This window comes from Lasiodiplodia theobromae (assembly GCF_012971845.1).
Source record: "Lasiodiplodia theobromae strain AM2As chromosome Unknown scaffold_20, whole genome shotgun sequence".
In the NCBI taxonomy this organism is placed as follows: Eukaryota; Fungi; Ascomycota; class Dothideomycetes; order Botryosphaeriales; family Botryosphaeriaceae; genus Lasiodiplodia; species Lasiodiplodia theobromae.
Window position 1 is genome coordinate 371,530 of NW_023336409.1, and position 26,226 is coordinate 397,755.

A 26,226-nucleotide genomic window follows, 5' to 3' on the forward strand; every position below is an offset into this window, starting at 1 on the left:
TTTGTAACAACCGCCACAAGCCAACAAGGCGTTGAGTTTGAGGATGAGCAAAATCTTTGGCAACAGCGTTGGGTTGCCGCCCAGGGGTTGGGTGGGATCATTCAGAAAAAGCCTCATCGGCTAGGAGATGACTCCGCATTTGGGCCGCAGATAGCTTGGTCTCCACGTGAGATGACAGCTTCTGATTTCTTGGGTAGCTGTAAGCTTGCTTAACGACTTCACGACCGTCGAACGGACTTTCCATCTGGGACATTCCCCAAATGATTTGCATCTGGGGTTTCTGGAGCGAGTTCCAGTCTATTGGCGCTTCATTGCTTTTGAGACGCTGCCCTGGTTACTCATTTTTAGAAGATCGAGAACACCATACCCTTTATTGAATCCCATTGATTTTGTTCTGGCATGGTGGCGCTTGGTTCCTCGGCTCTATCTTCTGCAATAGGTGGACTAGGTAGGGGTGGGCCTCGCCCAGATGAAGGATTTTGGACGTTTCTTCTCTCAGATCACAGTATACACGCCACATGAAAGTGGATCAGCAAATATAAGAGGCAGGCCAACCGTCGGCACTGCATAGCACACAAAGGAGTATCGCAGCCGAATGCTAGTGTGAATCCGTTTTTGCTCATGTCATGGGTAGTTGAAGCTACCGTCCGGACGTGTATGAAGAATTTCAAAGTCGACATTCTCGTCCGGACGATAGCTTCAACTACCCACATATGTTATTTTTCTAAGAAAGCGCTGGGGCATAGTTACGAACGAGGCACGGTAAATGCTCATGCGGGCGGCTTTTCGTGTACTACAGGAAGGCCATCGTGAAGAATAGTAAGGTCCCAGGCGTATTTTGGGTTCGTTCGAAACATGGTTGTGTTGTATATATTGCTGACTGTTGAGGCTGCGATTATTTAGGCATCCGCCGCGTGGGCGTCTCTAGAAACACAGCTTCTCGGTTGTCAACGCAACCCCCAGCATCCACGAACGCTTCCGCACCGCGCATGCGCATGATTGCCTCAAACAAGATGTCGGCCACTGATCCAACCCAAACCTCCAAAGTTATCGACGGGAAGAAGTACTTCATCCCGCTAGGTATGACACCCGACTCGCGCGCATCCATGATTCCTTCGAACTTTGCCCGGCATTCCGGCCGCTCATGTGAGCTTTGACCTCACTGCTCTCATCCAGAAAATAACCCGGAGGTTTTCTCCCACCTCATCCGTGCGCTTGGTGTCTCCCCCAAGCTCGGCTTTCACGACGTCTACAGCCTGAATGAGCCGGGTTTGCTCGCCCTGGTCCCGCGCCCGGTCCTCGCGCTCATCTTCATCGCCCCGGGCCACGTCTACCACGCCGCTCGTGACGACGAGAATGCGCGCACGGAGCTTTACGACGAGGCGGGCCCTGAGCAGCCGGTCGTGTGGATGCAGCAGACGATCGGCGAGGCGTGCGGGCTGATGGCCTTGCTGCACGCCGTCTGCAACGGCGACGCGAAGAAGTACGTCATCCCTGGCTCGGTGGTTGATGAGTTGAGGACGAAAGTGGTGCCGCTGAGGAGAGAGCAGCGCGCGCGCTTTCTCTACGACAGTGAAGCGTTGGAGAAGGCGCATGCGAGCGCGGCGGTGCTGGGCGACACGGGCGCGCCTGAGCTAGGGACTGTGGCAGAGGGCGCGTTCGTTTGCTTCGTGAAGGGCGATGATGGGCATCTGTGGGAGCTGGCCGGCTATGCAAAGGGCCCGTATGATCGGGGTGAGTTGGGAGAGGGGGAGGATATGTTGAGTGAGAGGGCGTTGAGTCTGGGAGTAAAGACTTTCATGGAAAAGGCGCCTGGGGAGACGAGATTCAGTCTTGTGGCGTTGGCACCGAACGAAGAATGAGGAACAAGATGCTACTCTATAGCTGCTTGGTGAGCTTTTTGGCGTCATTCAGCGGAAAGTTTGTGTTTCATGTTAGTCTAGAAAGAATTGAAGTTGGCCTTGATCTCACTTTAATTGATACAGAGCAGCAGCACTCGATCTCAATCGAACATGGAATGATTATGGATGGCGAAACAAACTACTGATGACAGTCTGTTTTGGCCCTTTCCCCCTCACTCTGACCTGCTCATCATTGCACTGCGCATGGGAAATCAAAATAGGGACTGCACAGTCGGTTTTTAGCATTTATCGCTCTCGCATCATTTTGACCTCGTGGGAGTCCGTAGACTTAGGCCTATGCATCTCTTGGCCGAACTTGTATTTTGAGATAAATTCCAAGATAAGACTTTCGGTACCATTGCGAGAATGCGAATGGGAAATTATCTGGTAAAGAGCAATCGTCTGGGTTCAATGATTTCTGCCTTAGGAATCCAGGCGCGGGTAATGCTCGGTCGGCTAGGCGCGTTTTCAACGCGACGACGCATGTCGCCGCAGCGGCCGCGCTGCTGCTGGATAGCTGCACTCTCACACCTCACCTCGCCTTTTTCCATTGCTGCACCCACCCACCACCGCTCTTTCCCCGTTTGCACCTGCAGTCGCGCGCTAAGCCGCACGCGAGCAGCAGCCTCCCGCTCTATAATTTCCCGCGCGCGGCGCACCTTCTCTTCGATATGTAAGTCAACCAAGCTCGTCCACCATCCAGCACTGCGCCCACCATGTCTGCCTGGAACGTTCATGCACCGGCCCCAACCGCTAACAAGCAGCCGCGCCCAAATAGGTCTGAGCCTCTTAGGGAGAGCTTCGACGGCATTTACCTAGACCTTTCGACGCTGCCGGGACGATGCCGCTTCGCTGAAGGTGGTCTTGGCTGGAAACCTTCTGCCGGCGGAGATACCTTTACTCTGGACAGCTCCAACATAACTCAGGCGCAATGGAGTCGCGCCTCGCGTGGCTACGAGCTGAGGGTCTACACTAAGAACACCGGCCTCATCCAGCTCGATGGCTTCCAGCAAGAGGTAGGAATAAGCGCGTCCCCAGCGGACATTTCAGCGGCGCTAACTTGCTCAGGACTTTGAGCGTTTGGCCAAGGTTTTCAAGATGTGGTACAGCATCAATCTCGAGAACAAGGAGCACGCTCTACGAGGATACAACTGGGGCAAGGCCGAGTTTGGCAAGTCGGAGCTGTCGTTCAACGTCCAGAGCCGCCCGGCTTTCGAACTGCCTTACTCCGAAATTGCCAACACCAACCTGGCTGGAAAGAACGAAGTTGCGATCGAATTTTCGCTCCCGGCAAACGGCGAAGACACGGGCACGAACGGCCACCTGGGCGGCGCCAGGGCTCGGGGCAAGAAGTCAGGCGGTGCGAGGGACCAGCTCGTGGAAATGCGGTTCTACATCCCGGGCACCGTGACGAAGAAGGAGAAGAAGGAGGACGGCGAGGACGTTTCCGAGGGCGATGAGGAGGAGGAGCACAATGCCGCCAGCCTGTTCTACAACACGCTCATCGAGAAGGCAGAGATTGGCGAGATTGCGGGCGACACCTTCATTACGTTCGAAGACATCCTGCACCTCACGCCCAGGTATGCGGTCTATGCTCCCGTTGATGCATTGCTTGCTAACGCTGCTACAGAGGTCGTTTTGGCCTGGACATGTACGAGACTTCGTTCCGTCTTCGCGGCAAGACGTACGACTACAAGATCCAGTACGATGCGATCAAGAAGTTCTTCGTGCTGCCGAAGCCCGACGATATTCACCAACTCATTACCATCGGCGTCGACCCGCCTCTGCGCCAAGGTCAAACCAGATATCCGTTTATTGTCATGCAGTTCAAGAAGGACGAGGAGTTGGACGAGCCGGTCCCGCTCAACATCGAGCCGGATGTGCTGGAGGAGAGATACAAGGGCAAGCTCGAGGCTCAGTACGAGGGCCCGATCTACCGTGTTGTTGCGCAATTGCTCCGTGGTCTGTCAGGAAGAAAGACGATTGCGCCGTCCAGAGATTTCATCAGCCACCACCAGCAGAGCGGTATCAAGTGTTCGATCAAGGCCAACGAAGGACACCTCTACTGCATGGACAAGAGCTTCTTGTTTGTGCCTAAGCCGGCCACCTACATCTCTTTTGACCAGATTTCGGTCATCACCATGTCTCGTGTTGGCGGGAACCTTTCGTCGAGCCGCACTTTTGATATCACGATCAGGATGAAGAACGGCTCGGATCACCAGTTCAGCAACATCAACCGGTAGGTGAACACGCAAACTGCGGCGAGACGACAGCTAACCCTGCGGCACAGCGAGGAGCAGACGCCCCTGGAGGACTTCTTCAAGATCAAGAACCTCAAGACGAAGAACGAGATGGTGGACGATGTGAGTAGCACCGTCTCGCGCGCGAATGCCTTTATTGACAAAGCCCTGTACAGTCCGGAGCGCTGCTTGCAGCAGCTCTCAACGACGACCTGGACGAGTCGGACGACGATCAGGTGGCAGTCAACCGCGGCAGCGCCGACGAGGACTCGGAAGAACTGGACGAAGACTTCGAGGCCGAGAGTGAGTCGGAGGTGGCCGAGGAGTTCGACTCGGAGCACGAGAGCAGCGGCAGCGGCAGCGACGAGGAAATGGCAGACGCAGACGCAGACGGCGACGAAGACACGGAGATGGCGGAGCGGCCAAAGAAGAAGGCCAAAACGGAGAACTGAGGGACGACGCGATTGGCGGGAGTTTTCCATTTCTAGAGTCGTAGTTTCAGTCCCTGCATGACGAGTACCCTGGGACAGCGGCGTTATTGGGGGCCGTGCGGGAAAAGACAGCTTTCTTCATTTGAATGGATGAATTGCGGGCGAATCAGTACCTGTGCCGGCGGAGGGCGAGCTGGGGAGCGGAGAATATGCGGCGTCCCCGCACTTCCCTGGCGCATGCGCCGCGTGCCCGGGCAGTGTTGCCTGTGCGCCGTGCAAGTGCGCTCGACCAGGGAACGCCTCTCACCCACACCCAGACCACCTCCATCCCGGCGCCGCTCTCACCTCCGGAATGCGCTTTACATCCAAGGGCTCCCTGAGCGTGCGTCTCTGCGGACAGCTGGACAGATGAGGTCGCGCACAGGCTGGTAAGCTGCCCATCCCCCCAGCTCGCGCTCCCCGGCTGACAGCGTGCCGCCAGCCAGACGTGCCGCGTGCGAAAGCTGAAATGCGACGAACGGAAGCCCGTCTGCGGGCCATGCACCAAGGCCAATCGCGAATGCGTCTTCAATTCCGGCCTCATCTTCCGCCACCAGCAGAATGCCTCCATGAACGGCGACGGCGTCGGCGCCGATCAGGGTCTCAAGGGCTTCTACGCCTACAAGAACACCTTTGGCCACGACGCCGTCTGGCTGGACATCCCCAAGCAAGGTGCGTCGCACCGCCCACGCGTGCAGCCGCCGCCAGGCGCTGACAGCCTGCAGTGAGATTCTGGAACACCACCGACCCCTATAATGAGCCCATGTCGCCCGAGTCCGAGACGTCGCCTGGCAGCGCGCCTGAACAGCCGCAATCCTCACAACAAGATGCGCAGGCCATGCAGTGGCCTCTCGCCGACTCGTTCCCGCAGCCCGACACTCAGTCGCCCGCGCATGCTCTCCACGCTCTGTCTGCCGTGGCCACCAGCGACCACTATGCATACCTGCACCCGCGCGTGGGCCGCCACGACGGCACCCCCGTGCCTGATGCGCCGCTGCGGTCGAGCGCCAATCTGTCGGGAATGCACCCTCCCACGCCGCTTGCTCGCCATGCTGTCGATTCCCCCATATCGCCACCGGTGTCCATGACCTCGTCCACAAACCACAATATCGATTTCCTTTTGAACCACCCTTCGGCGGCGTCGCCGCCATTGGACCCCAGTCTGCAATCCCCGTACGCCCAGTCGGCACGGGAGGTGCTGCATGCAAGATCTGCAAGCTCACACATCTCAATGGGGTCCAGTTCGTTTGAGAGCAGTGTGGAGAACGACCATGAAATTGCCTATCTTTTGAGGTATTATTCCGAGGGCCCAGGCCAGTGGATGGACTTGTTCGACCTCGGCTCATATTTTGCCTCATACGTCCCGGTCAAGGCGCAGACGACTCCGGTGCTCAAGTACGCGGCCATAGCTTACTCTGCTAAGGCGCTTGGGCGCGTGAAGGGCAAGCGTCCAATCATGGGCGGAAACGCAATTCGTCATGCTCGCACCGAGCTGTATCCTAATACGCATTCCGTCGACTGGTACCACAAGGCAACGGAATACTACGATAATGCCGTCTCCCTCCTCCGACAGGCGCTGCAGGATGACTCTCGTGGCATCTCGCAAGAGAGCGCTACCGGTGAGGGGCAGTGGAGACCCGCGGACGGTTCGGATGGCAGCTTTGGGCACACCAAGCGCACCAGCCTGTCGGGTTTTCCCGTGTCACGATGCAGCTCGGACGAGCTTCTCGCAGCTACGGCCATTCTCTGTGTTTACGAGTTCCTTGACGCGTCCGGTCCTGAATGGTCCCGCCACCTAAGCGGAGCAAAGTCCCTGATTGATATTGCCAAAGACAGCATGATGCCCCTGCAGCTCCCTTCCCCTGGCCTGGCTCTCCAATCACAGTCTGTGAAGCTTTCCAAGGCTAGGAAAGCGACATTCTGGAATGTAGCCCGGCAGGATATGCTCTCCGCATGTAAGTTTTGTTAGAGAAAGGATCTCTCTACTGAACAGCGACGCTAATACGCCGCAGTCATCAACACCACCCAAACTCGGCTTGACACGGAAGACTTGCCAATGTGGAAAGATGCCGGACTGCAGATTGACGACAACGGGTTTATCATGCCCGTTGAGCCAACCACTAGTGGCTACCCTGAAAGCGGGAATGTGATGAAAGAAGATATGATTTCTAACTCCCTCGTCTGGCTCATGTCGAAATTAGTCAATTTCATGGCAGCTGGTGATGAGCTTCCGCCGCATCCCGACTCCCCCTGGGCTCAAGGAGTGCCGCAAAGGACGCTACTTGACTACTGGACCTATCTCAAACGACAATTCCAGATATGGTTCGATGGCCTGCCTCTTACCTTTAAGCCTTGCGCTCGGATCCCACCTTCCCGCATTCCAAATTCCTTGGTTGACGACGACCTTGACTCCGTGCTCCCTGAGGTATGGTACAGTTTACCTATGTGCGCCTCCACAATGCAATCCTACCATATGTCTCAAGTCCAGCTTCTGCTGAACAAGCCACACGAGACGACCCAGGGAAGATCGACTATCTTTGCTCGCTTCAATTCCTACGAAAGCGCCGTCCAAGAAAGTCAGATGCACAGCCGAGAAATTGTCAGCATTGCTCTCTCGAGACCAGATGCTGCCGTACGCATCAACTCTGTTCAGCCACTGTACACTGCGGGACAGTGTCTTGCGGATCCAAGAGAGCGACGTCTGGTCATTAAGCTGCTTCGAGAAATTGAGGCTGACACCGGCTGGGCTACTGATTACAGAGTGAACCAGCTCATTGAACAGTGGGAATGGAGCGAGGGCGACGTTCCATGAAAATCCATAACCAACGAGGAAAAATAAAACAAAAAATCAGACCCTAGTTCTCAACCGACCAGAGCTTTTCAAGGCAAAGCTGGCACGGCGGAGGCCTACAACTCAGGGCTCATGGTGATCCAGTAATTGTCGTGGCTGTGCCTTCAGTGGAAACAGATGGAAGGCGCCAGGCTCGTTAGATCAGTGGCACAAGGCCGATACTGAGTGCAAGCCACTCTGCAGCTTCATTATTCTGCTATCAGAAGGCCATGTCCTACGAAAGGCACAAGGATGGGGATCGCCATGACCGAGATCGGCAGAATCGCTGCCCCGCCCACGGGAGGACGGCTAGCAGAGAATGGTACAGCAACATCGTCTATCTATCGTTGCCGCTGGGAGCTGATGGCCGTCATCACCGTCAGCCAAAATATGTGCGCAACACCGATTTTGACGTTGATAAGTTCAACTGTGCGTTCGGGTCAGACTGAGAAACCATCCACAACATTTTCTTCAAGCCGTCATTCCCACCCGGGCCTAGCGCTCTGGGCGACCAGTCCCTGCCCTGCTTCCTACGCCACCCCCAAGAACAATGGCGCTGGTTCCTTTACCTTTCCAACACAAATTTTACCTGACCAACTCCACGTTTACCCCTGCTGCGGCATCTGCCTCATAACTCATCTTGCGCCTAGCTTATCGACGCATCACCTCGATGCGCCAACAATCCTCCGGAACAGCCAACACTTCACGGCTTTGAGGAGGATAATACTTGGGATGATGAATCGAAGGAGGGGGGTTGAGTAGAGAGAAAGAGCAACACCTCACTCCTGGCTTTTCCTCTTTTAGAATCGGTATGCTGAGGGGGGCTTGAAGATAGGTGAAGATGAGGGGAAGGAAATGCTCGGTTGGATTCCAGGGAGTGGAGGTTGAGATAGGTTGAGGATAGCTGGGACTGAGTTGCTTTGAATGGAAAATAACTGGGAGAACAAGGACTTTGAGAGCAAATTGCCGCTCATTTCAAGATGCAGATAAGAGATCACCCCAAATGTAGAGAGCAACAAGCATGGTGTGAGAAGAAATTCCATGAGGATGATAGAATCTGATAACAAGATATTTTATCAAACTCTATTACGATTCGCTCCTTCGCCTTTGGCGAGCCTGGGCTTTCCAGGCCGCAATTTTCGAGGATCCCAATAGCGAACAATTATAACAGGGTTACTCTGTAGTGTTGCAGAAAATTATTGCTTCTGATTGTGAAACGGGTCCTCTAACACCGACCGCCTCTTCTTTCCACGGTACACTAGGCGATGCACGTACCTGCCTCTACCAGCCGGGGATAAGGGAAACCACGAGGAAGGTGGAGGATTGCTCAACCAACCTTGGAGTTCGGGAAGAAGCGCGTGGCGTAGGAAGAAGGATGCGGGTACGCACGTACAAAAAAGGGGCCTAGTAGCTTTGTACACGAGAAGAACATCGGGGATCTTTTGCACTACAAAATCGGCGATGAAGTCATTTTTCGGCTTTTCTTCTTTTTAGGCTGCGGTCAGGCGCCGTCCGTCCGCATCTTTACCCGTCGTACCTGGCAGTCAAGCGGCCCGGGGCTCACGCGGGGAGCCGCGCAGGTAGCTCGTTATTCAACTTCGTTTTGCTGGCGGTGCGGGCACCATGATGGTCAAGACTCGAAAGTTGCTTTTTGGTGAATACTGTGGGACCATTCTTTTCCTTTCTCCTTTTTTTTTTTTTTAGTGTCATGCCATAGCCCTTGCGCAGAGCAGTGGAGCACAGTTGGGGTTTCGATCGATGATGACCCAGTTGTCTTGGAGATTTTTCATCGATCGATTAATACCAATTCCAGGGATGACGATCGAGAGATCTTTACAATAGTGTGAGCTGTGGCTAGTGGGACTTGCTGTTTGCAGAACAGTGGCGACTCCGGGCGTCTAGATTGCGGCTTTCAATTGGCCCGTTGAGTTGAAGGTCAGGAGCTTGCTCCGGAGCACGTATCCACATGGGCACTCTCGTACAGAGGGGCTATAGATCACTTTCCACAGTATTTGCTTTGCAAGGAATTATTCTACTTGTGTGGATGTTCGAAGCTATCGTCCGGACACGAATGTATGTACAATTATTAATTCAACATTTACGTCCGGACAGTTACTTCAGCTACCCCTTCGGCTGCAATACCCCTTCGTACCACCGCATACAGGAAGCGTAGTCTGACGTATGAATGAATCAGAAGGAATGTATATACGCAATGCAAGTACTTTATGTGACACTCATTAGCTTCTAGCACAGCTCAGTTGCAAGCGAAGCGTGTAAAGGGCCAGTGACATGTCACTGTAACGTCAATATCGGCGATTGAGGCTCACACAAAGGTCTAAAAGTGACGGTGGTTCCACGACGGGCGCTGTTTCTTTGGCGGTGCCCGCGTGGCAAAACGCTAGACGTTCCACGTGCCGATCCCCCCACTGGATGATCAGAGATCTCACTCATGGCCAACCATCGCCTTTCTCTCGGATTTGAATGCCAGTACGTAGACTTCCATGATGCGTTGATTATATGGATGAAGGCGGGCAGGGCCGCTTTTGGCAGGATGACGTGCATGTAGCGCTTTGGCCGGGCTCGATGAATTATATGATGCTGCTGCTGCTGCGGTGCGACTGGGTTGCGTCACTCAGCCTTGCGTGCGCACCGCCACAGGTACATACGTTAACCAAGCTGGCGGAGGAGTTCTCTAGCGGTGCTGCTGGGCAAACATGCTAAGGGTTCCTTCCCCAGATCAGCAACCGCTAGCGGGAGTGGTTGGCATGCATGCGGGGGGAGCATCGGCCCAGCGTTTCGGGGCGGAGCTTTGGTGAGCGCGAGACAATCTGACTTCGTTAGCGCTGCAGCCATACCGAACTTATGCACCGGGCGAGAGGCCCAAACATGGTACCGTCTTCGCTGGGCCGCGCGTATGCTCTCGAGAGTTCGTGATGGCCGTTGGGCGTTGCTAAGCATGAGGCGTTTGGCATATGACCACGGCATGCCAAGTCACCCGATCCCGTCGCTACCTGCTCGATCGCAGACCAGAGTCAAAAAACGAGACCCGCTGTCACGTGGAATGAGAATCGCACACGCCGAGGGGCGAAAGCGCCGAGGTGCTAGCCAGTCGCAGGCATTGGTACGAGGCTGATCGGAAGATGAAAAGATGGCGAGAAAAGGGACGAGGGAGCTGAAAGTGTTTCCGCGGGCCGTGGTTGGCCTTACACAGATTGCAAATCCCAATGCTGCCCGTGTCTTGCAGATGATCGCTCATTTCTCCAGGGACCGATGATTGGCGCCGCGCGGAGAGAGACGGACTTACCGTCTAGGCAAAAAATTTCTGCCCGCGCCGCCGACCAGTCGTAAGCCCGCGCCGCCGATGTGACAAAGAGTCGTCTGATTCAAACATGGTGGAGCAGCAATTGTCAAAAGGGCGGGGGCTGTTTTGGCGCGCTTCACAAAGAATGGCTGGCAGCTTAGCCGATGGATCTACAGCCACACGAGTAAGGCCGTCGTCTGGATTTGATTGTTGATTTCTGAATCTTTGTTGCTACCTGTCCGTCCCCACGCAGCGAAAGCCGCGCAACCAGGGTATCTTCTCTTGCGTTATCTCGCTTTTGCGTGCGGCGCCGATCGCCAGCACCCTCATGCACTGCTTCTTCTCCCCTGTGCCAATCCCCCTCCAATGATAATCCTCATGGCGCCAACGGGCTGTAACAGCCATCGTCGGCCTAAATTCCGGGCGTCGATCAACTTCTGTCGCAATCGATCAGATGCTGGTATCGTCCGGGCGGGTGACTGGTTATCGCCGTGTGGCGTTGTGTGCCGGCGAATGGTGGTTGTGATTTGGTTGGACTGGCTAGTCCCGAGTGGTTCCGTTCAGCCGTTGTGGCTGTAGCCCACTATGTCCGCGCAGCGAACGCAGTAGTACGAGTTGATGCCGTAGCCGACCATGTTCTTGGATCCTGCCGTGTCTGTCCGGTGGCAGCGTGAGCAGCGGATGAATTGCACGCTGGGCGACTCTCCCGAGACAGAGGTGCGAGATGAGGATGCGCTGGAAGCATCGGATCCGGAGCGGCTGCTGATAGGACTGAGATCCAGCACGTCCTGCACTGGCTGGGGCTGCGGCCGGTTCTGGTACGAGTAGGCGGCAGCCGTCTGGAGCTGGAGAATCTTGGAGGCGTCCATGGCGGCCGGGCTGACAACGAATGAGACGGGCCAGTCGCGGGCGGCGAGCAGAGGGTTGGACGGCTCCGACGGAGTTTGCACAGAGAGGTCGTAGAGCGCCGGCGACGGAGTCTCGGTCGAGTAATGGTCGATAAAGCTGTTCTCAGGGCGGGAGGCCGGGACGAAGCTGAAATAACAAACGCCGTTGTTCAAGGAGGTCGATGCGGGCGGGGTCACTGCCGATGACGAGTGCATGCTGTATGTGTAGTGGAGTGGGCGTGCAAGAAATAGTGCTGTGTACAACAACGAGAGGGGATCTGGAGATATTATACCATGAAGATCGAAGATCGGGGCTGTTTCATGCTCTTAGGCGGCAGCGAGCCCTATCCGCGCCAGCCCGCCCAACACTAGGGCGATCGCTGCGCTGTGGCTTGCGCGAGCCTAGTCACCTTCGTGCGAGCGTCTCCGGCGCGCGCGGGCCACCGCTTGGCCGCCCTCGTACCTTGCTTCCGGTGAGGTCCCCTCCGCCCGCTTGTACATACTCCACGCCCCCTCCTTCCCGTTGCTTTGGACCTCCTCCTCCACTGACAGCTCGCCAAGTTATCCCCCTCGCAGCTGCGACGAGCTGCCAGCCCATGCTCCACCGCCACCCCCGGTATAGCTGTACCCCTGGCCAAGCTGAACCGTCCAGTGCAGCAGCAGTCTCCGGACCAAGGCCCTTGCACCGACAAGGGTTGATGTCCAGACCGTTGGACCTCGAAGCATCCACGACCATCTTCCCAAGGAGACATCTCGGATCTCAACGGGACCTGCACACCACCTCGCTCCCGAGATGATGGTTGATTACGAGGGCGATTCTTGACAAAGTCGGGGCAGTTGAGGCTCCTTGTCCGGACGGATGATTCAGCTGCAATATACGTTTCCTTCTGGTGTGTTCCCGCAGGAGCACTGTCCTTTCTCCGCACCTGATGTGTTGCTGCCAGAAGGCGCCCTGCAGCAGCGCCGGTCTAGAATCTGCTGCAAACGCCCAGTACACCCGTCGGGCTGTTGGCGGTGGCAGTGGGTCAGCCGCCTGCCAACGCTCCAACCTGCCACTCAACCGTGCTTCGTGGGTGGTACTCGTGCCCAACCGCAGCTTGGCGCTTAGCAACGGCCAGCTTAGAGTCAGCCTTGCATGCGGCTTAGAAAGACGCGTTCAGCGGCACACGTGTAAGCAACCTCACCCATGCTCAATCCCTTTGCTTCGCCCCAACATAGCCGCGTTTGGAGTCAAAGTGAGTCAATTTGGTGCAACAAAGCCAATCTGGCAGCCTGGACGGGCGCAAACAGCCTTTGGCGAAATCAGTGCGGCGCCTGGCGTGATGAGGGTTTCAACGCGTTAGGTCGACCGTGGGACACGTGCTCAACATGCTGCTCCGCGGGGGCCCGAGGTTCTGTAGTGGTTCCACGATAGCCACCTTCCAGACATGAGACAGCCATTAGATAAGCCAGGTCGGGTTGACTCGGGGCAACAACGGACGTGTCGACCGGCGCTTTTGTTCAGGCCCAAGACAGCCGTCCCTCAGCCCAAGCGGGCCGGTCAATTAGGTGTTTAGACCCTGAGGTACGAGCCGAACCACCGCCGGACAGCCTGTGCGTTGTGCCTGGCGGTAGGTCCGCCTTCGAGAAGCGTTCTTCAGTTGGCGTGTGCCCGTCAGGAGAGCAGCGGTACCCCGGTCTGAGGCACCGAGGCATCAAACAGATCCTTCGCAGACGTGAGCGCCGTGAAACAGCGCCCCAGGGTCCAAGAGCGGCCTTGCACTCGCGCCATTTCCAGCACATCGCAACGACTGCGATCAGGCGATCCGTGAAACGCCGGCGGACATGTCCCATCCGCAGAGCTGAGATTTCATGTGAGACTCGACGAGACGGATGGAAACGGCCGGCAAGGTAAAGGGGAGCTCTGGTTCGTGCCTGGAAAAGGGGAGCGCGCGAGTCGTAGAGTTTTGGAAAACATCGCAGGTTGCGCGTCGGGCTCGGCTGGTCGCTGTCTGCGCGCTGCGAGACGACGTGACATGGACGATGGCATCCTGCTCAGGGTGGCAGTTCCAGCGAAGGTCGGCAAGAATGGGAAGTACGAGGGTTTTGGCCGGGTAGGCGCTCCTATGGAAGGAACGCATCGCGCACGGCCCGACCGACACCACCGAGCGACGACACTCCAAGCAAGAGAGCTCTCCGCAATCAAGCAGCGCGCGAACGACACACCGCCGCAAGCCGCAGCCACGACACCTGTCAGACGCCGAAATGGATCTCCACGACGAAGGCGCGTCCGCATGGGGCGATGTTCCGTCATCGACGACACCAACGGCAGAAGTCCCCCAGATTACCACTACCGACCAGCCCGCCGCCGGTGAGCTCGTCTGCGCCCTCTCGATTGCATCCCGTAGCTCACATCGCGCTCTCCCTAGACGATGCCCCTGCCGCTGCCGCCCAGCCCGTTGCGCCTGTCTCGACCGCTGCTAAGTCGCCCGGCAGGCCCAAGCCCAACCACCGCCGCATCGGCCCTACGCGCCTGGAGACTGTCGAAGACCCTCTCGGGCCTCTGGGCGCCTCCGTCGATTCTCTCGGAGACTCCCAGGTAGATGAACCCCCTGCACCACCGCAGAAGGAGCTCGCCGCAGGCCGTGGCTCGCGCCCCACGACGGCCACGTCGCAATCCTCCATTCGCGGGATGATGGAATCCGTGAATCTGGACGAAAGCCTCGAGAGCCCGACTATGGCCGGAGCCAGGGTGCCGCCCCCGGTGCAGCCTCCGAGCAACAATGGCCCGCCGAGGCAGACGCAACCCAGCGTGAGCGTCGAGCAGGCTGCCAAGCCCACCTTCCACATCACCGTCGGTGATCCGCACAAGGTCGGCGATCTGACAAGCTCTCATACCGAGTACCAAGTCAGAACTGTGGTACGTTTCTACATTGCTTTTGCCACGCTGGTGGCTGCCGAGCTAACGCTGCCGAGACTACCTCGAAGGCCTACCGGAATCCTGAATTTGCCGTCTCCCGCCGCTACCGCGATTTCCTCTGGCTGTACAACCAGCTCCATAATAACAATCCCGGCGTCGTCGTCCCTCCTCCCCCGGAAAAGCAAGCCGTAGGTCGTTTCGATGCCGACTTCGTTGAGTCGAGGCGGCAGGCATTGGAGCGCATGCTCAACAAATGCGCTGCGCACCCTATCTTGCAGCACGATGGTGATTTGAAATTGTTCCTTGAGAGTGAGGCTTTCAATGTCGATATCAAGCACAAGGAACGGAAGGACCCCCTCCTCCAGGAAAACAAGGGCATGCTGGGTTCCCTCGGCCTGTCTGTGAGCAGCACCGGGAAGTTCATCGAGCACGATGACGTAAGACTGGCCGTGCCTTGCAATCAGAAGCTCAGCTAACATGCCCGCAGTGGTTCCATGATCGCAAGGTCTATCTTGATGCACTCGAGTCGCAACTGAAAGCACTTCTTAAAGCCATCGATACCGTCGTTGACCAGCGCAAAGGCCTCGCAGCAGCCTGCGGTGATTTCTCTGCTTCCCTTCACTCTCTTGCTACCGTGGAGCTATCTCCTGCCCTTTCCGGACCCCTAGACGGCCTTTCGGACCTGCAGCTTCGTATCCGGGAACTTTATGAGCGTCAAGCCCAGCAGGATGTGCTTACTATTGGCATCGTCATCGACGAGTATATCCGGCTGGTGGGCTCTGTGAAGATGGCATTCCAGCAACGACAGAAGGCTTACCACGCCTGGCATGCGGCGGAATCAGAACTACAGAAACGGAAGGCCACTCAGGAGAAGTTGTTGCGCCAAGGTCGAAGCCAGCAGGATCGTTTGAACCAACTGAGCGCCGACGTGGCGGATGCCGAGCGGAAATCCAACCAGGCCCGCTTGTTGTTCGAGGACATGGGTCGTTTGATGAGGAATGAGCTTGACAAGTTCGAGAAGGAGAAGGTTGAGGACTTCAAGAGCGGGGTTGAGACGTATCTCGAGAGTGCTGTGGAAGCGCAAAAGGAGGTTGGTAGCACTCAGGGCAAGCTTTGAGATGCAAAAGGCTAACAGTGCGACAGTTGATTGAAATCTGGGAGACCTTTCTCATGCAGCTCGATGCAGAAGACGAGGACGCTCCTTTTGGTGCCACCAGCCCGCCGGCTGGTGTCAAGGCTGCGGATTTGGAGGCGAGCACCAGCAACATCAGCGACAGACCTCTCACCGCGCAGAGCCAGGATACCCAACAGAGCAGCGAAGCCGAGAACAACCGGCCCGCTACAGCGGACTCGGAGGAGTGATCTCAGGCGAACCTGCGCTGTGATTTAAATATGCTTTATGTTACGATGCACGAAGGTTTAGTAGGGGGGAGGGTATAAGTAAATAAATTTCTTGTGTCAATGCTTTCCTGGTGTGTGGAAGAAAAAAAAAGAAATGGCCTGGTGTTTCTTCTTGGTCTTGTGCAACCAGTCGGGCTTCAGTTAATGGCACACGTAGGTGTGGCCATGTGACGGTCAAAAGCAAGAGGTTAAATCAGAGGACTCGTCTTCGCAGATCTAATGTTGATCCCCATTCGAGACTCATTCTCTAGGTGCGAAACAGGACTACCTCGCGAAACTTTGTACTTGCTTCGAATGACAAAAAAGTTAAATTACCTATATAGTCCACCTCCTAAGAATCACGGCAGATAATAGCTCACCCTCTAACTGAGAGTTGAAACACTATTCATTAGCGTAGAGGTCCGCCATTTCTCTAAAGTAATTCATGGTTAATCTCGGCAAGTCTCCATCCTGGCACCAAACTAGCACGAATATCGGCATTCAGAACGCAAAGGCCTTTCACAGGCACTGAGAGGGACCATTTCCAAATAATATCATCTCAACATTAATGCCGTGTGAATGCACAGCACGATAGCAGCAATGACAAAAAGAAGATCAAATTAATGGTAAACGCAAACCTTCTACGCCCCCTCCTCTGCGCTTGGCATCCAAACCCAGAACGTTCCCCCAACCTTTACTCTAGTTTGCATTCAGATGTGAAGTCCATTTTACTCCAAAAACACCGGGATCCCATACACCACGGCAGCCGCGCCGTTCAAATAGCGCAGATAGCACGCCCCCCTGCTCTTCGCCACAGCCTCGTCCAAGCCCATCCTCTGCCTCTTCGACGACCCATCCACTCCCTGCCCCCTCCGCTCGGCGGCTCCGGCATCCTTCTTCGACGCGCCCCTACTCCGGCTCCGGCTCTTACTCGGCGTCTTCGAGCCAGATGCCGCTCTGCGCCGCGCCGGCGTCTTCGGCGCCACGGCTTCATCGTGCTCGTCCTCCTTCTCCACTTCGTCTTGCTCGAACAGTCCCCACTTTTGCAGAGTCGCCACAGCGAAGCGGTCGCAGTCCTTGTCCGTGACGTCCCAGAGCATGCCGAGCACGGCGGGCACGCCGGCGGTGAGGTAGGCGCACAGCATGCCGCTGGGCTCGAAGGCGCCGTTGTCGGTGACGTGCGCGGAGCTGCAGCCAAACAGGAGCGAGGTTGCCAGTGGCTGCCCTCCTGGTTGCTGGTGTTGCTCATCGTCTGGCCCGAGGGAAGAGGGAGACCGGGATGAGGCGCCGCGGCGGCTGCAGAGTAGTTTCTTGATGGTGCGGCCGCGGACGTACTGGGCACCGCTTCCGTGACCAAAGTAGAGGAGGACGTCCTTCTTCACGAGGGATGTCTCGAACGTTGATTCGTCCGGTACACGGTCGATCAGGTGATGCCACATGCCAGGCGCAGCCTTGACGTGTGGAGCGAGTGTCTCCTGGGTGCGCGTGAGGTCGCCTCCGGGGTTAAGCACGCTCGTACCGGTGAGAGTGGCAATGGCGATATGGTGGCCGCCACTCGGGTGTTGCACGTCATCGCTTACGTCGTCCTCGTTTTCCGAAGAGGAAGGCGTCCTGCTGTGCTTGCTTGCGCGTGCGGTGAGCAGGCGCTCACGGAGCGCGGACATGGACGGAAGACGCGAGATGGAGAGTGATTGCAGAGAAGGCAGAGACTCCCAGGGGAAGGCATGGAGGTTCTTGTCCAAGATCAGAATGGTGTGCTGATTCAACGTTGGCTCCGCTGCTTCATGGAAGGCCCGCAAAGCGTCCAGCATCTCAATGATGATTGAATCGAAGTCAATCTCGTCGTAGGCGTTCCTCTCGCCGTTGAATTGCAAAATGTCCACCACGAAGTAGACGAGATCCATGAGCGGCTCATCCAGATCCACACCATCGTCTGGATTACCCAACCCCACAAACAGCTCCAGGATTCTCCAGTCCAGGCTCGTCTTTGACTTCGTTCCCCTGCCTTGACGACTAGGAAGGTGCCTGTCCAAAATGTTCTCAAAGTTTTTGGAGAACCTGCTGAGTGAAGCTCTGTCGCCCTTCTTCTTGAAGATTCCACGGAAGCCACCGAGCCAGATGTTCTCAATATTCGCAAGCAGATCGCCCAGACGAGCATCGAGAGCCTCGCGCTCAGCCCACCATTCCGTCTTAGCTCCTTTCTTGCTTAGGTCCGGAACATTCCGCGTGCTGAAGTCTGAGAGGTCGATTATTTCTTTGAGCTCAGCCCTGCCCTCCTCAAAACCGAAAATCTCTTCATCAATATCGCGGGAATTGTGGCGAGCCATTGGAAGCCTCAAGATAAAAGGAGATTGGTAAGGCACGTAGCGCGTGATATAGAGCTCATCCCGTGCTTCATTGAGAGACAGCGAAACCGCCGTCCAGCTTTGGGGGATGATATTGACATACTCGGTTTGAAATTCGGCAGCAGTGAGCTTAATGGGGGTATCCTGATCATCTATGACCCCCGGCCAGGTCATGAGTGATTCGCGGCTAACCGTTTGATGTTCAATTGAAATAGCTTCCTGCTCGAGTTTGGACGCATTCGTCTTCGGAAGCTCCGTGAGGTACGCAGCGTATAAGGGATGCAGAGAGCCCTTGACACCTTTGGGGGTAGTAGCGGAGAGGAGAATGGTAACCTCATTCAGCATGCTACACACACGCTGCACTGCTGATGTAGATGAAATGTGAACAGCTTGGCTTTGCACCTCGGCAATGCAGTCTCGCGCCTTCTTGAGGAGGGCGGCAAAATCTTCCTTGGGGGCCTTTTTGCCCCTCGCGCCCTTTTTTGCAACAGGCACAACTGGTGAGGGAGTATCTGCTATGGATAGATAGGAGGGTCTTGCCTGAGACGGCTCAGAAAGTTTTCGATCGCCTCTGGAAAGGGCAGGGAAAGAGATGGTGGATTCAGGGAGTGCGTTGAATGTGAAGTCAGCTGCGATCTCCCTCATGGCCTCCGACATAAGTGACCGGAAGCGGGTCGACTGGTGCTGAACCGCTGCCTCTTGGCCGAGCTTCAATTCTGCTGCTTCTTCGATTAAAGCTACAGCCTCTGCGAGACGATCCCTCGCAAGGAGCAAAGACGCTTTACGGCAGATGATGGTCGCCTGAATACCTTCAAGCGCAGGGCATGCATGCGCTGTCTTCTGCGGCATCTCTGGTACGCTGTCGACGACAGCAGTCTTTCGTGTTGCAGTCTTTGACCCTGTTCTGGTCGTTGTCTTCTTAGCCCTTGCCGTCTTTGCAGGGGCCCTGCGACCTTTGGGTGGCTCTTCCTCGAGCTTCATGTTGGACATCTTGGTCGAGATTTCAGCTTCCCCGTTGGACAGCTTCTCCAGGCTCTGGATGAACGCAGGGTCCGAGAGATCTTGGATGATCTTGTTTGCCTTGTCATATTTCTCCACCGCGTCGTCATCATCTTCCATTAGTTGGCGGAGTTGAGCACCCGTCGTATGGAATCGCGCAAGGTCGATGCTCGAGGGGAGCTGCTCGGCATTGGCACTGGCTTTTTCCAAGCATTGCAAGGCCTCGTCCACCCTGTTGCTCTCAAGGTACATCTCCGCAGTACTGCTGAGGTTCTGGACCATGAAAGAATCTGCTTCTACGGCAGCCGCAACTTTGGAGGCTTGCTCTGAAAAGTAGACAGCTTCCTGCAGCATCCCCTGATGAGCAAATACGCTGGCAAGTTGAGTAAGCCCGCGAAATATTGAGGGCACAAAAGACCAGAATGCAGCTCCAGTGAGCGCTCCGTGGGTCATCGACATTGTGGGTGGAGCAACGGCTCCCTGGACGGAGATTTTGGCCATTCCATTGGCGACCTCTTCAAGTTCGCCATCAGGGTTGGTGGGATCCTTCGTGTCGCTTCTTGGCTTACGGTTCTCCACTGTAAGCCAGATCTTCCTATTGAGGTTCACGCATTGCTTGGCATATGCTAGTGCCTCGCTAGGATAGCCCGAGCTCAAGGAGAGAAGGGAGTAGACATGGGACGCCTCGGAAAGCAGCTTGTTATACCGAAGCTTGGTCGAGAAAGATGCTTTCGGTGTCGCCATTGAGGAGATCATTGGATCGCTTTCGGCAAGGTCGCGTGCTGCAGACAATGTTTCTCCACTGCAAATGGTCAGTGTCCTGTAGATCTTGTAAAGAGCGCCATACGAGTTCGTACCATTTTTCGAGATTGCCAAGAACCAGCATATACTCTGCGTAAGCTAGATGCCACTGCAAAACAGCTTCTGTTGGCACGTCCCTAGTCTCTAAAATACCCTGGGCCTTGGCCAGGACGGTACCGGCCTTGCCGGAGTATCCAAGGCGCACATATTGCGCTCCCAGACTAGCGAGTGACTGAACCAACTTGCCACAATCCGGAGGCTCCTGCAGTTCCATAGCTTTGCTCATGGTCGACAGAACTGGTACCCTCAGAAAATCCATGCCTTTCATACCCAAGAAGTCGGACACCATTTGAAGTTGAGACATCCAAGCCTCAAAGGCGTCGACACGGGTCGCCAACTGGGTCCATGAATCGACGCCATCGAAGATATCTTGCCAGGTGCGGAGTGGCTCCTGTACCTCGTCGACCGAAGGTGGGCACTTCAGCAAAGCGATGCTCATCTTGTGAGATGCTGCATAGTGCTGCTGATATTGACCGAGACCCGCGTCGAGGTTAAGAGGTGATCCAGCTTCAATGTTGCAGGCAACAGCCTCTGAGAAGAGCTCTTGGCCGATGATATCCTGACAATCCGCGCCGAGACGCAGAACGTGTGTAGAAACCCGTTGGCGCCGCAGGGGGTATTTGGAGATATCGTAGGTTTCGAATAGTATCCGAAGAAGGTCGGAGATAGACCTGTTAAGGGCAACATTGGACTTACGGACCTTCGCGTACGTCTCACAGCACAGAACCAGCTGCACTTCTAAGAGTATTGCTCGTTCGGCCAGCTCAAGCCCTTCCTGATCGAAATGGAGGGGGGTTTCAAAATTCGTCTGACTTTGTCGGAGTAAGAGGAGGTGAAGAGAGGTTGCTGTTTTCAGGAAATTTGCCAACCTGCCCTCCAGCATCACTTTCTGGAACGATCCAGTCGAGGCCTTCTCCGCGGCTTCTTTGAGGGCACCAGAGGCAATCTGCGTACGGATCGAGTTGCTGTATGCTTCTTCTGCGTCATCATACTTGCGCATCTCCTCAAGGATTTCTGCAAACTTTTCAAGCTTCAAGAGGAGGAGACCTGAGTTCTTGTCTTCTTCCGGCCGGTTGAGAAGGGTCTCAACAGACTTCTGTATTGACTGGAGCAGAGCTTCGTTGGAAGGCGATTTCTTCCTGAAGAATGCGAACAACAACCAGTATAGACCGGAAATTTTCACAAAAGGTCGCCCGAGATTAACCGAAAACTGCTGTCGTTGTTTGGGGTTTTCCAGGTACGGAGTCTCAAGTTCGTTCAGGATGAACCGACAGTCCTCTAGCGTGCGGTCCAAAGCATCCCAATTGACTGATTCCGAGGATATGAGGGCTTTGCAACTTGCTGTTACAGAGTCAAGGAATCCTTTGACAGCTTTCGACGCAATTTGGAGCCTCTCGCTGTGCCTGGTGAAGGCCTGTGGATCCGATCCTTCGGTTGGAGCAGTTCCAATATACCTGGCCAGGAAATGGGTGCATTCAGAGATGATGGAAAAGCACTTCTCTTGGAATTCTGGATCGCCTTCAGTCTCAATCAAAGTCTTGCTTGCTGCTCTTCTCAGGCTGGAGACCTCCGTCAACAAAGTGTCCAGATCGGCAGAGTCCCCTTTCAAGCTTCCTTCCAAACTCCTGAGAGCAGAATCGATGTGACCTTCAAGTTCCTCAATTGCCCCGCCTGGGGATTGGTTGTCGAGGGATAATGTTGCAATTCGAATGCAAGAGGCCGCCTTGGCTGCATCCGAAAACTGACGGCCGTTGGAGGATGCTGTTTGGTTTTTGATCCAACTCATAGCCACTTCGCCCAATTCAGCCGCCTGTGCCAGCGAACTCATGACCGTGCACACATTCCGATCTCTCGCTTTGGCACCAGTGGCACACTCCAAAGCCTCCAATTTCGTACTCGCTAACCTGTATTTGTCTGACGGTGGCGAGCTAGATCGTCTCGAAAAGGCTGCAATACACTTCGAAAAGGGTTCGAGGAGTTCCTTTTGAGCATCTCCCTGATGGCCGGAAAGCTTCCACCACTTCGACCGGGCGTCGAATGCTAGGGCCTGAAGTTCGAAGGCAACATCAGGAGAAGGGCTTGATGCCTTGTCGCAAGCGCTAGAGTCTTCAGAGCTTGAAATGCTGGGGCATAGGGAGAGGAGCATCTGAGCGAAGCTTTCCAACTGACGCGCAGCCTTTTCTTTGTTTCCGGGCCTGTCGCCAAGTTGCAGGAGAATGTTGATAGGCGACGAGGGAGAAGAAGTCCGAAGGAAGTCGCGAGCGGACTCAATGGTTGACGGGCGCTTGCTGGAGCAGATAATCTTGAAAACGTATAGCTGGTGACTGATGGCGAGTTGTAGAGCCGGACTGGCCATGTCAATCTGTCCAAAGTTCAGCAAGCTCGCCAGAGTCTCCTTCTCCGCTTCCTCGCCCTCATTTTTTCCACTGCCAGAAGCCTCTTTCGTCGGCCGCAGATAGGTTTCCAACCGTCTCTTTAAAACACGAAGTTCCTTAGCAGCCAGGGTATCTAATCCATGAGAAAGAAGCTTCCCGACCAGCGACAGCATGCCAGTTTCTAGCTGCAATGCCGGCATGTCTTTCCCAGAAGTCTTCCATGCCTCCGAAGTCCTCAAGTATGCAAAGGCCAGGCGCGCGCATTCGGCGACGGCAACAACACTGGCGGGCGCTCCCCCGCACTTTCCTGATGAGTGCGAAGATGATTTCGCAGATTCGTTCGATAGTGGTCTTTGCGCAGGCGGCCGTTTCGCGTCCGAGGTATTGGAGGTGGTGCGCGAACGCTGAGTCTGTGCCGTGGCCGAAGCAGCCCGAGGGTGGGATTTCGGCTGGGGCTTTGATGCATCGCTGAGCGCCTTTAGAGAGGAATTGACGACTTCGGTGGCGAGGAGGAATTTCTCGCGCGGAGCAAGGGCGGGAGCGGCGTCGGCGTCGGATTTGGTCTTCGTTTTGGACCGCGGTCTCGCTGTTGTCTTTGGCTCCTGTGTCCGACCCGGGCGCGGCTTAAGATTCTCCTTGGCCTGGGCAGCGGTAGGCTTGCCGGCAGCACCCAGCAGCTCCTGGAGAGCTTGTACGGCGGCGTCGGAGCATGTCTGGTGGTGGGCTAGGGCCTGCTTAAGGGCGTGCAGGTCGGGGCGCACGGGCTTTGCGTTGGTAGCCGTCATTTGGGCGAGGGTGGGTGGTGAAGCAGAAAATACACATGGGAAGGGTTGTGGGGGTGACGCAGTGGTGTTGGTGGGCTGGGCGGCGCCAAGACGCGCGGGAGCTGGCCGGGTTGGCCGAGCAACGGCGAAGCCCATGCGCGTCGCGTCGCGCGTCTTCGAGTTTTCATCATGTCGCAATTGCTGCTTCAATTGAGCTGTGCTACCGCATCGGCTTGGTCCCCTGGCATAACACAAATGGAAACTCGATCAACGTCCTCCCGCCCGCCTCGGCTGGGTCCACAGCCTTTTCCAGGGAAAAGACCCTCTTGACTGACACGTCCACAAAGCCCGCATCCTTCAAGCATTTCGCTATCTCATCTGGCCTCACGCCGCGCATCGCCACGGCTTCTCGCTTCCCCGGAGGGTGGAACAGTGCTGCGTCGGGCCCAGTGTCCTCGAAATCGACCATGACCACGCGCCCATTGGGCGCCAGGCAGAAATATGCGATCTGCATCCACTGGTCTATGTCGGCGAAGTGATGGGTGAGGGTGTTGCTGATGAGCAGATCCCATCGGATAGGATCCTCGGGTGCTTTGCCGTCCACCTTCTGTATCAGCCGGGCCATGGCATTTGGCGCAGCGGTAAAGTCGGGATCGCTTGCATCGTAAGCTATCGCCTCTACGTGCTCTGTGCCTCGCGCGGCAGCATTCGCGTTGAAAGCGGCGACCATGGCCTCGGAAATGTCGGTCCCGGTGAGGGTATGGGCATGCGGCGCCAGCATGGCGGACAGGATGCCGCTTCCGCAGCCTGTTTCCATTATGTCGGGCTCTGTTGCCTGTTAGCGCACGCCGACTTGGAAACAACCGTCACGCGTACTCTTCACCCCTGGCTGGAGCTGCGGGACATGCTGCATGAGAGCCTCGTACGCCAGCTCGCAGCTGCGAAGGCAGGCTGGGTCAGCCTCCCAGGCGGCAGCCTCTTCGTCCAAGTGTCTCATGTTGGTGGCCATGTCTCCCCCGGTGAAGAAGTGGCTTTCGCGGTGAACAGTCCTGCGAACTGACTCTGCCGCGTGTGGCACGGGCTGCCCACTGTTGATTCGCGAACGGGAGTGTTGATACGAAGGCTAGGGGGGAAGAAGGCGGGCGCTTGCGTGGGCGCTGCACTAGCCGTGCCGTAGGATTCCAAATCGACCCCGCTTCAATAATCCGTACAAAGGACGACCACGACTGGAACGGCCCGAAATGGAACAGTTCTGCCGACTTGCTGTGCCGTGGGTGGTGATTCACTGTGCTGCGGACCCCGGCCTCTTTCGTCCGCGCCCCCAAATTTTTGCTCCAAGACACTTTGATGAGGGACGGCCCGTTTGAGCTTACCAAGAATCAGGTGCCCGTTTTCGGGAAGAATTGGCGAGGGAATTAGGGCTCTTGTGCCACCGGCTACCTACGTACATGACACCATCAGAGCCGTCGCCTCCTGCAACTCCTTCTCTAAATCCTCGTACCACACGGCCCTGAATCTCTGGTTCGACACGTCTTCAATTCTTGCAGAATCGTCGCCGACGCCTTCTTCCATACAAGCAAGCGCGTGCCCGCTTAATCTGCTCCATTGCACAATCTGCTGCGTCCGTGGCCTGCGAACGGCATCGTATGCCTGAAACATGCTGGCCAAGTCGTCCGCCTTCTCCGCTTTTCCTATGAGACGGCTCAGGACATAAGCATCTTCCATGGCCTGCCCCGCCCCAGCTCCGAGATGCGGCGTGGTTGCATGGGCAGCGTCTCCCAAGAGACACACGGGGCCGTGGCAGTACTGGCGCTGATGCGGGTAGTCAAAGAGTGCCCACTTTTCTTTGGTGCTGTATGCAGCAAGCAGGCTGACGAGAGGTGGATACCATCCTCGGAGCTCGCTTCTCATTTCTTCCTCGGTCGACGGCAGGAGCCATGCTTCATGGTCCCACGTGCTGCCGGGCTTGCTTCGAGAGGCGACCACGTTGACGAGGCGGCCGTGGTCGACGGGGTAAGTGACGATATATCCACCCTGCCCCACGTACATTTGACCGTTGAAAGTCAGCTCGCGACCCAGGGCCTTCTCAAACACTTCGCATGGCACCATGGCCCGGTAGGCATAGTCGCCAGTGTAGACGGGCTGGGCTCCTGGTCCGTGGACAAAGAGCCTCGCCTTGCTCTTGATGCCGTCGCATCCAATGACGGCGTTGGCGGACGCAGACGTGCCGTCGGAGAAATGCAGCCGCACGCCAGCACCCTCCTCGTCGATTTTCGTCAGGGACTTGCCGAAAGAGGCGGTGCCCTCAGGGACCAGCTTGATGATCTCGTCTAAGAACTTGGCGCGGTGCACACAGCATCTCGCGGGAAAGGCGGAACAAGGGTCATCACTGTTCAGATCAAAACACCATTCGCCTGCGCCTTTGTCGTCTCCCGTCGACATGCCGTAGCGGACGGAGAGGAAGGTCTTCTGGAGCCCAGGGGTGGCGTTGAAGGTTGCATGTTTGGCATAGGCTTCGAGTAAGGCGGGCGAAACCAGACCAAGCGAGCGTACGGAGTTTATGCCGAAGGCAACGCCAGCACCAATCTCGCCAAAGCCCTTTGCAGCTTCGTAGATGTGGACAGGGACCCGCTGGGCGAGGAGGCCAATGGCCAGAACGACACCGCCCAGGCCGCCGCCAACGATGGCGACAGTGAAGGGCTTGGAAGCAGCCATGGTCAAATGAAAAGCACCAGCTGGGGTCGCACATTGCAGGTTAAATGTGCGCTCTGTGCTTCCGGCTTACTCCGCTCTTTACGTGGGCTTATCTGGGCTGGAGCCAGCCTATCAGCCAGTAGCTGCCCGTTTGGATGGACGCCAGCGCCCCGCATCTCCAAGTCACGTGCTAGTGGGTCGTTTGCTGGCCAGCCGGATGGATGCATCCCTGCCTCCGCAGCATCTTGCGTGACGGTCCACTCATGAGATTACTCGCATC

General features: G+C 56.2%; 7 protein-coding genes across 7 annotated transcripts; 4 read left to right on the forward strand and 3 right to left on the reverse strand.

Moving 5' to 3' along the window:
- Positions 1-989: 989 nt before the first annotated feature.
- Positions 990-1,862, forward strand: LTHEOB_6893 (Peptidase C12 ubiquitin carboxyl-terminal hydrolase 1; the record flags this gene model as incomplete). The annotated part of the gene is made up of 2 exons (XM_035516198.1): positions 990-1,080; positions 1,177-1,862. 2 exons carry the CDS (start codon positions 990-992, stop codon positions 1,860-1,862), a joined length of 777 nt encoding a protein of 258 aa, XP_035371860.1.
- Positions 1,863-2,617: 755 nt separating this feature from the next.
- On the forward strand, positions 2,618-4,593 carry LTHEOB_6894 (Fact complex subunit pob3 protein; the record flags this gene model as incomplete). Its single annotated transcript, XM_035516199.1, has 5 exons — positions 2,618-2,917; positions 2,970-3,481; positions 3,532-4,140; positions 4,192-4,264; positions 4,318-4,593. The coding sequence occupies 5 exons, from the start codon at positions 2,618-2,620 to the stop codon at positions 4,591-4,593; spliced, it is 1,770 nt and encodes a 589-aa protein (XP_035371861.1).
- Positions 4,594-4,980: 387 nt separating this feature from the next.
- Positions 4,981-7,423, forward strand: LTHEOB_6895 (Structure-specific recognition protein; the record flags this gene model as incomplete). Its single annotated transcript, XM_035516200.1, has 5 exons — positions 4,981-5,000; positions 5,054-5,283; positions 5,337-6,566; positions 6,624-7,036; positions 7,382-7,423. The coding sequence occupies 5 exons, from the start codon at positions 4,981-4,983 to the stop codon at positions 7,421-7,423; spliced, it is 1,935 nt and encodes a 644-aa protein (XP_035371862.1).
- A 3,879-nt stretch (positions 7,424-11,302) lies between these two features.
- On the reverse strand, positions 11,303-11,845 carry LTHEOB_6896 (uncharacterized protein; the record flags this gene model as incomplete). Its single annotated transcript, XM_035516201.1, has 1 exon — positions 11,303-11,845. One exon carries the CDS (start codon positions 11,843-11,845, stop codon positions 11,303-11,305), a length of 543 nt encoding a protein of 180 aa, XP_035371863.1.
- A 2,028-nt stretch (positions 11,846-13,873) lies between these two features.
- LTHEOB_6897 (Sorting nexin 3 protein) lies at positions 13,874-15,890 on the forward strand (the record flags this gene model as incomplete). The annotated part of the gene is made up of 5 exons (XM_035516202.1): positions 13,874-13,979; positions 14,038-14,528; positions 14,585-14,965; positions 15,016-15,618; positions 15,672-15,890. The coding sequence occupies 5 exons, from the start codon at positions 13,874-13,876 to the stop codon at positions 15,888-15,890; spliced, it is 1,800 nt and encodes a 599-aa protein (XP_035371864.1).
- A 746-nt stretch (positions 15,891-16,636) lies between these two features.
- LTHEOB_6898 (Peptidase C50) lies at positions 16,637-23,273 on the reverse strand (the record flags this gene model as incomplete). Its single annotated transcript, XM_035516203.1, has 8 exons — positions 16,637-20,054; positions 20,110-20,672; positions 20,814-20,925; positions 20,983-21,516; positions 21,568-21,784; positions 21,860-21,963; positions 22,018-22,586; positions 22,650-23,273. The coding sequence occupies 8 exons, from the start codon at positions 23,271-23,273 to the stop codon at positions 16,637-16,639; spliced, it is 6,141 nt and encodes a 2,046-aa protein (XP_035371865.1).
- A 199-nt stretch (positions 23,274-23,472) lies between these two features.
- Positions 23,473-25,967, reverse strand: LTHEOB_6899 (Mannitol 1-phosphate dehydrogenase; the record flags this gene model as incomplete). Its single annotated transcript, XM_035516204.1, has 3 exons — positions 23,473-24,080; positions 24,129-24,308; positions 24,701-25,967. The coding sequence occupies 3 exons, from the start codon at positions 25,965-25,967 to the stop codon at positions 23,473-23,475; spliced, it is 2,055 nt and encodes a 684-aa protein (XP_035371866.1).
- Between the last annotated feature and the right edge of the window lie 259 nt (positions 25,968-26,226).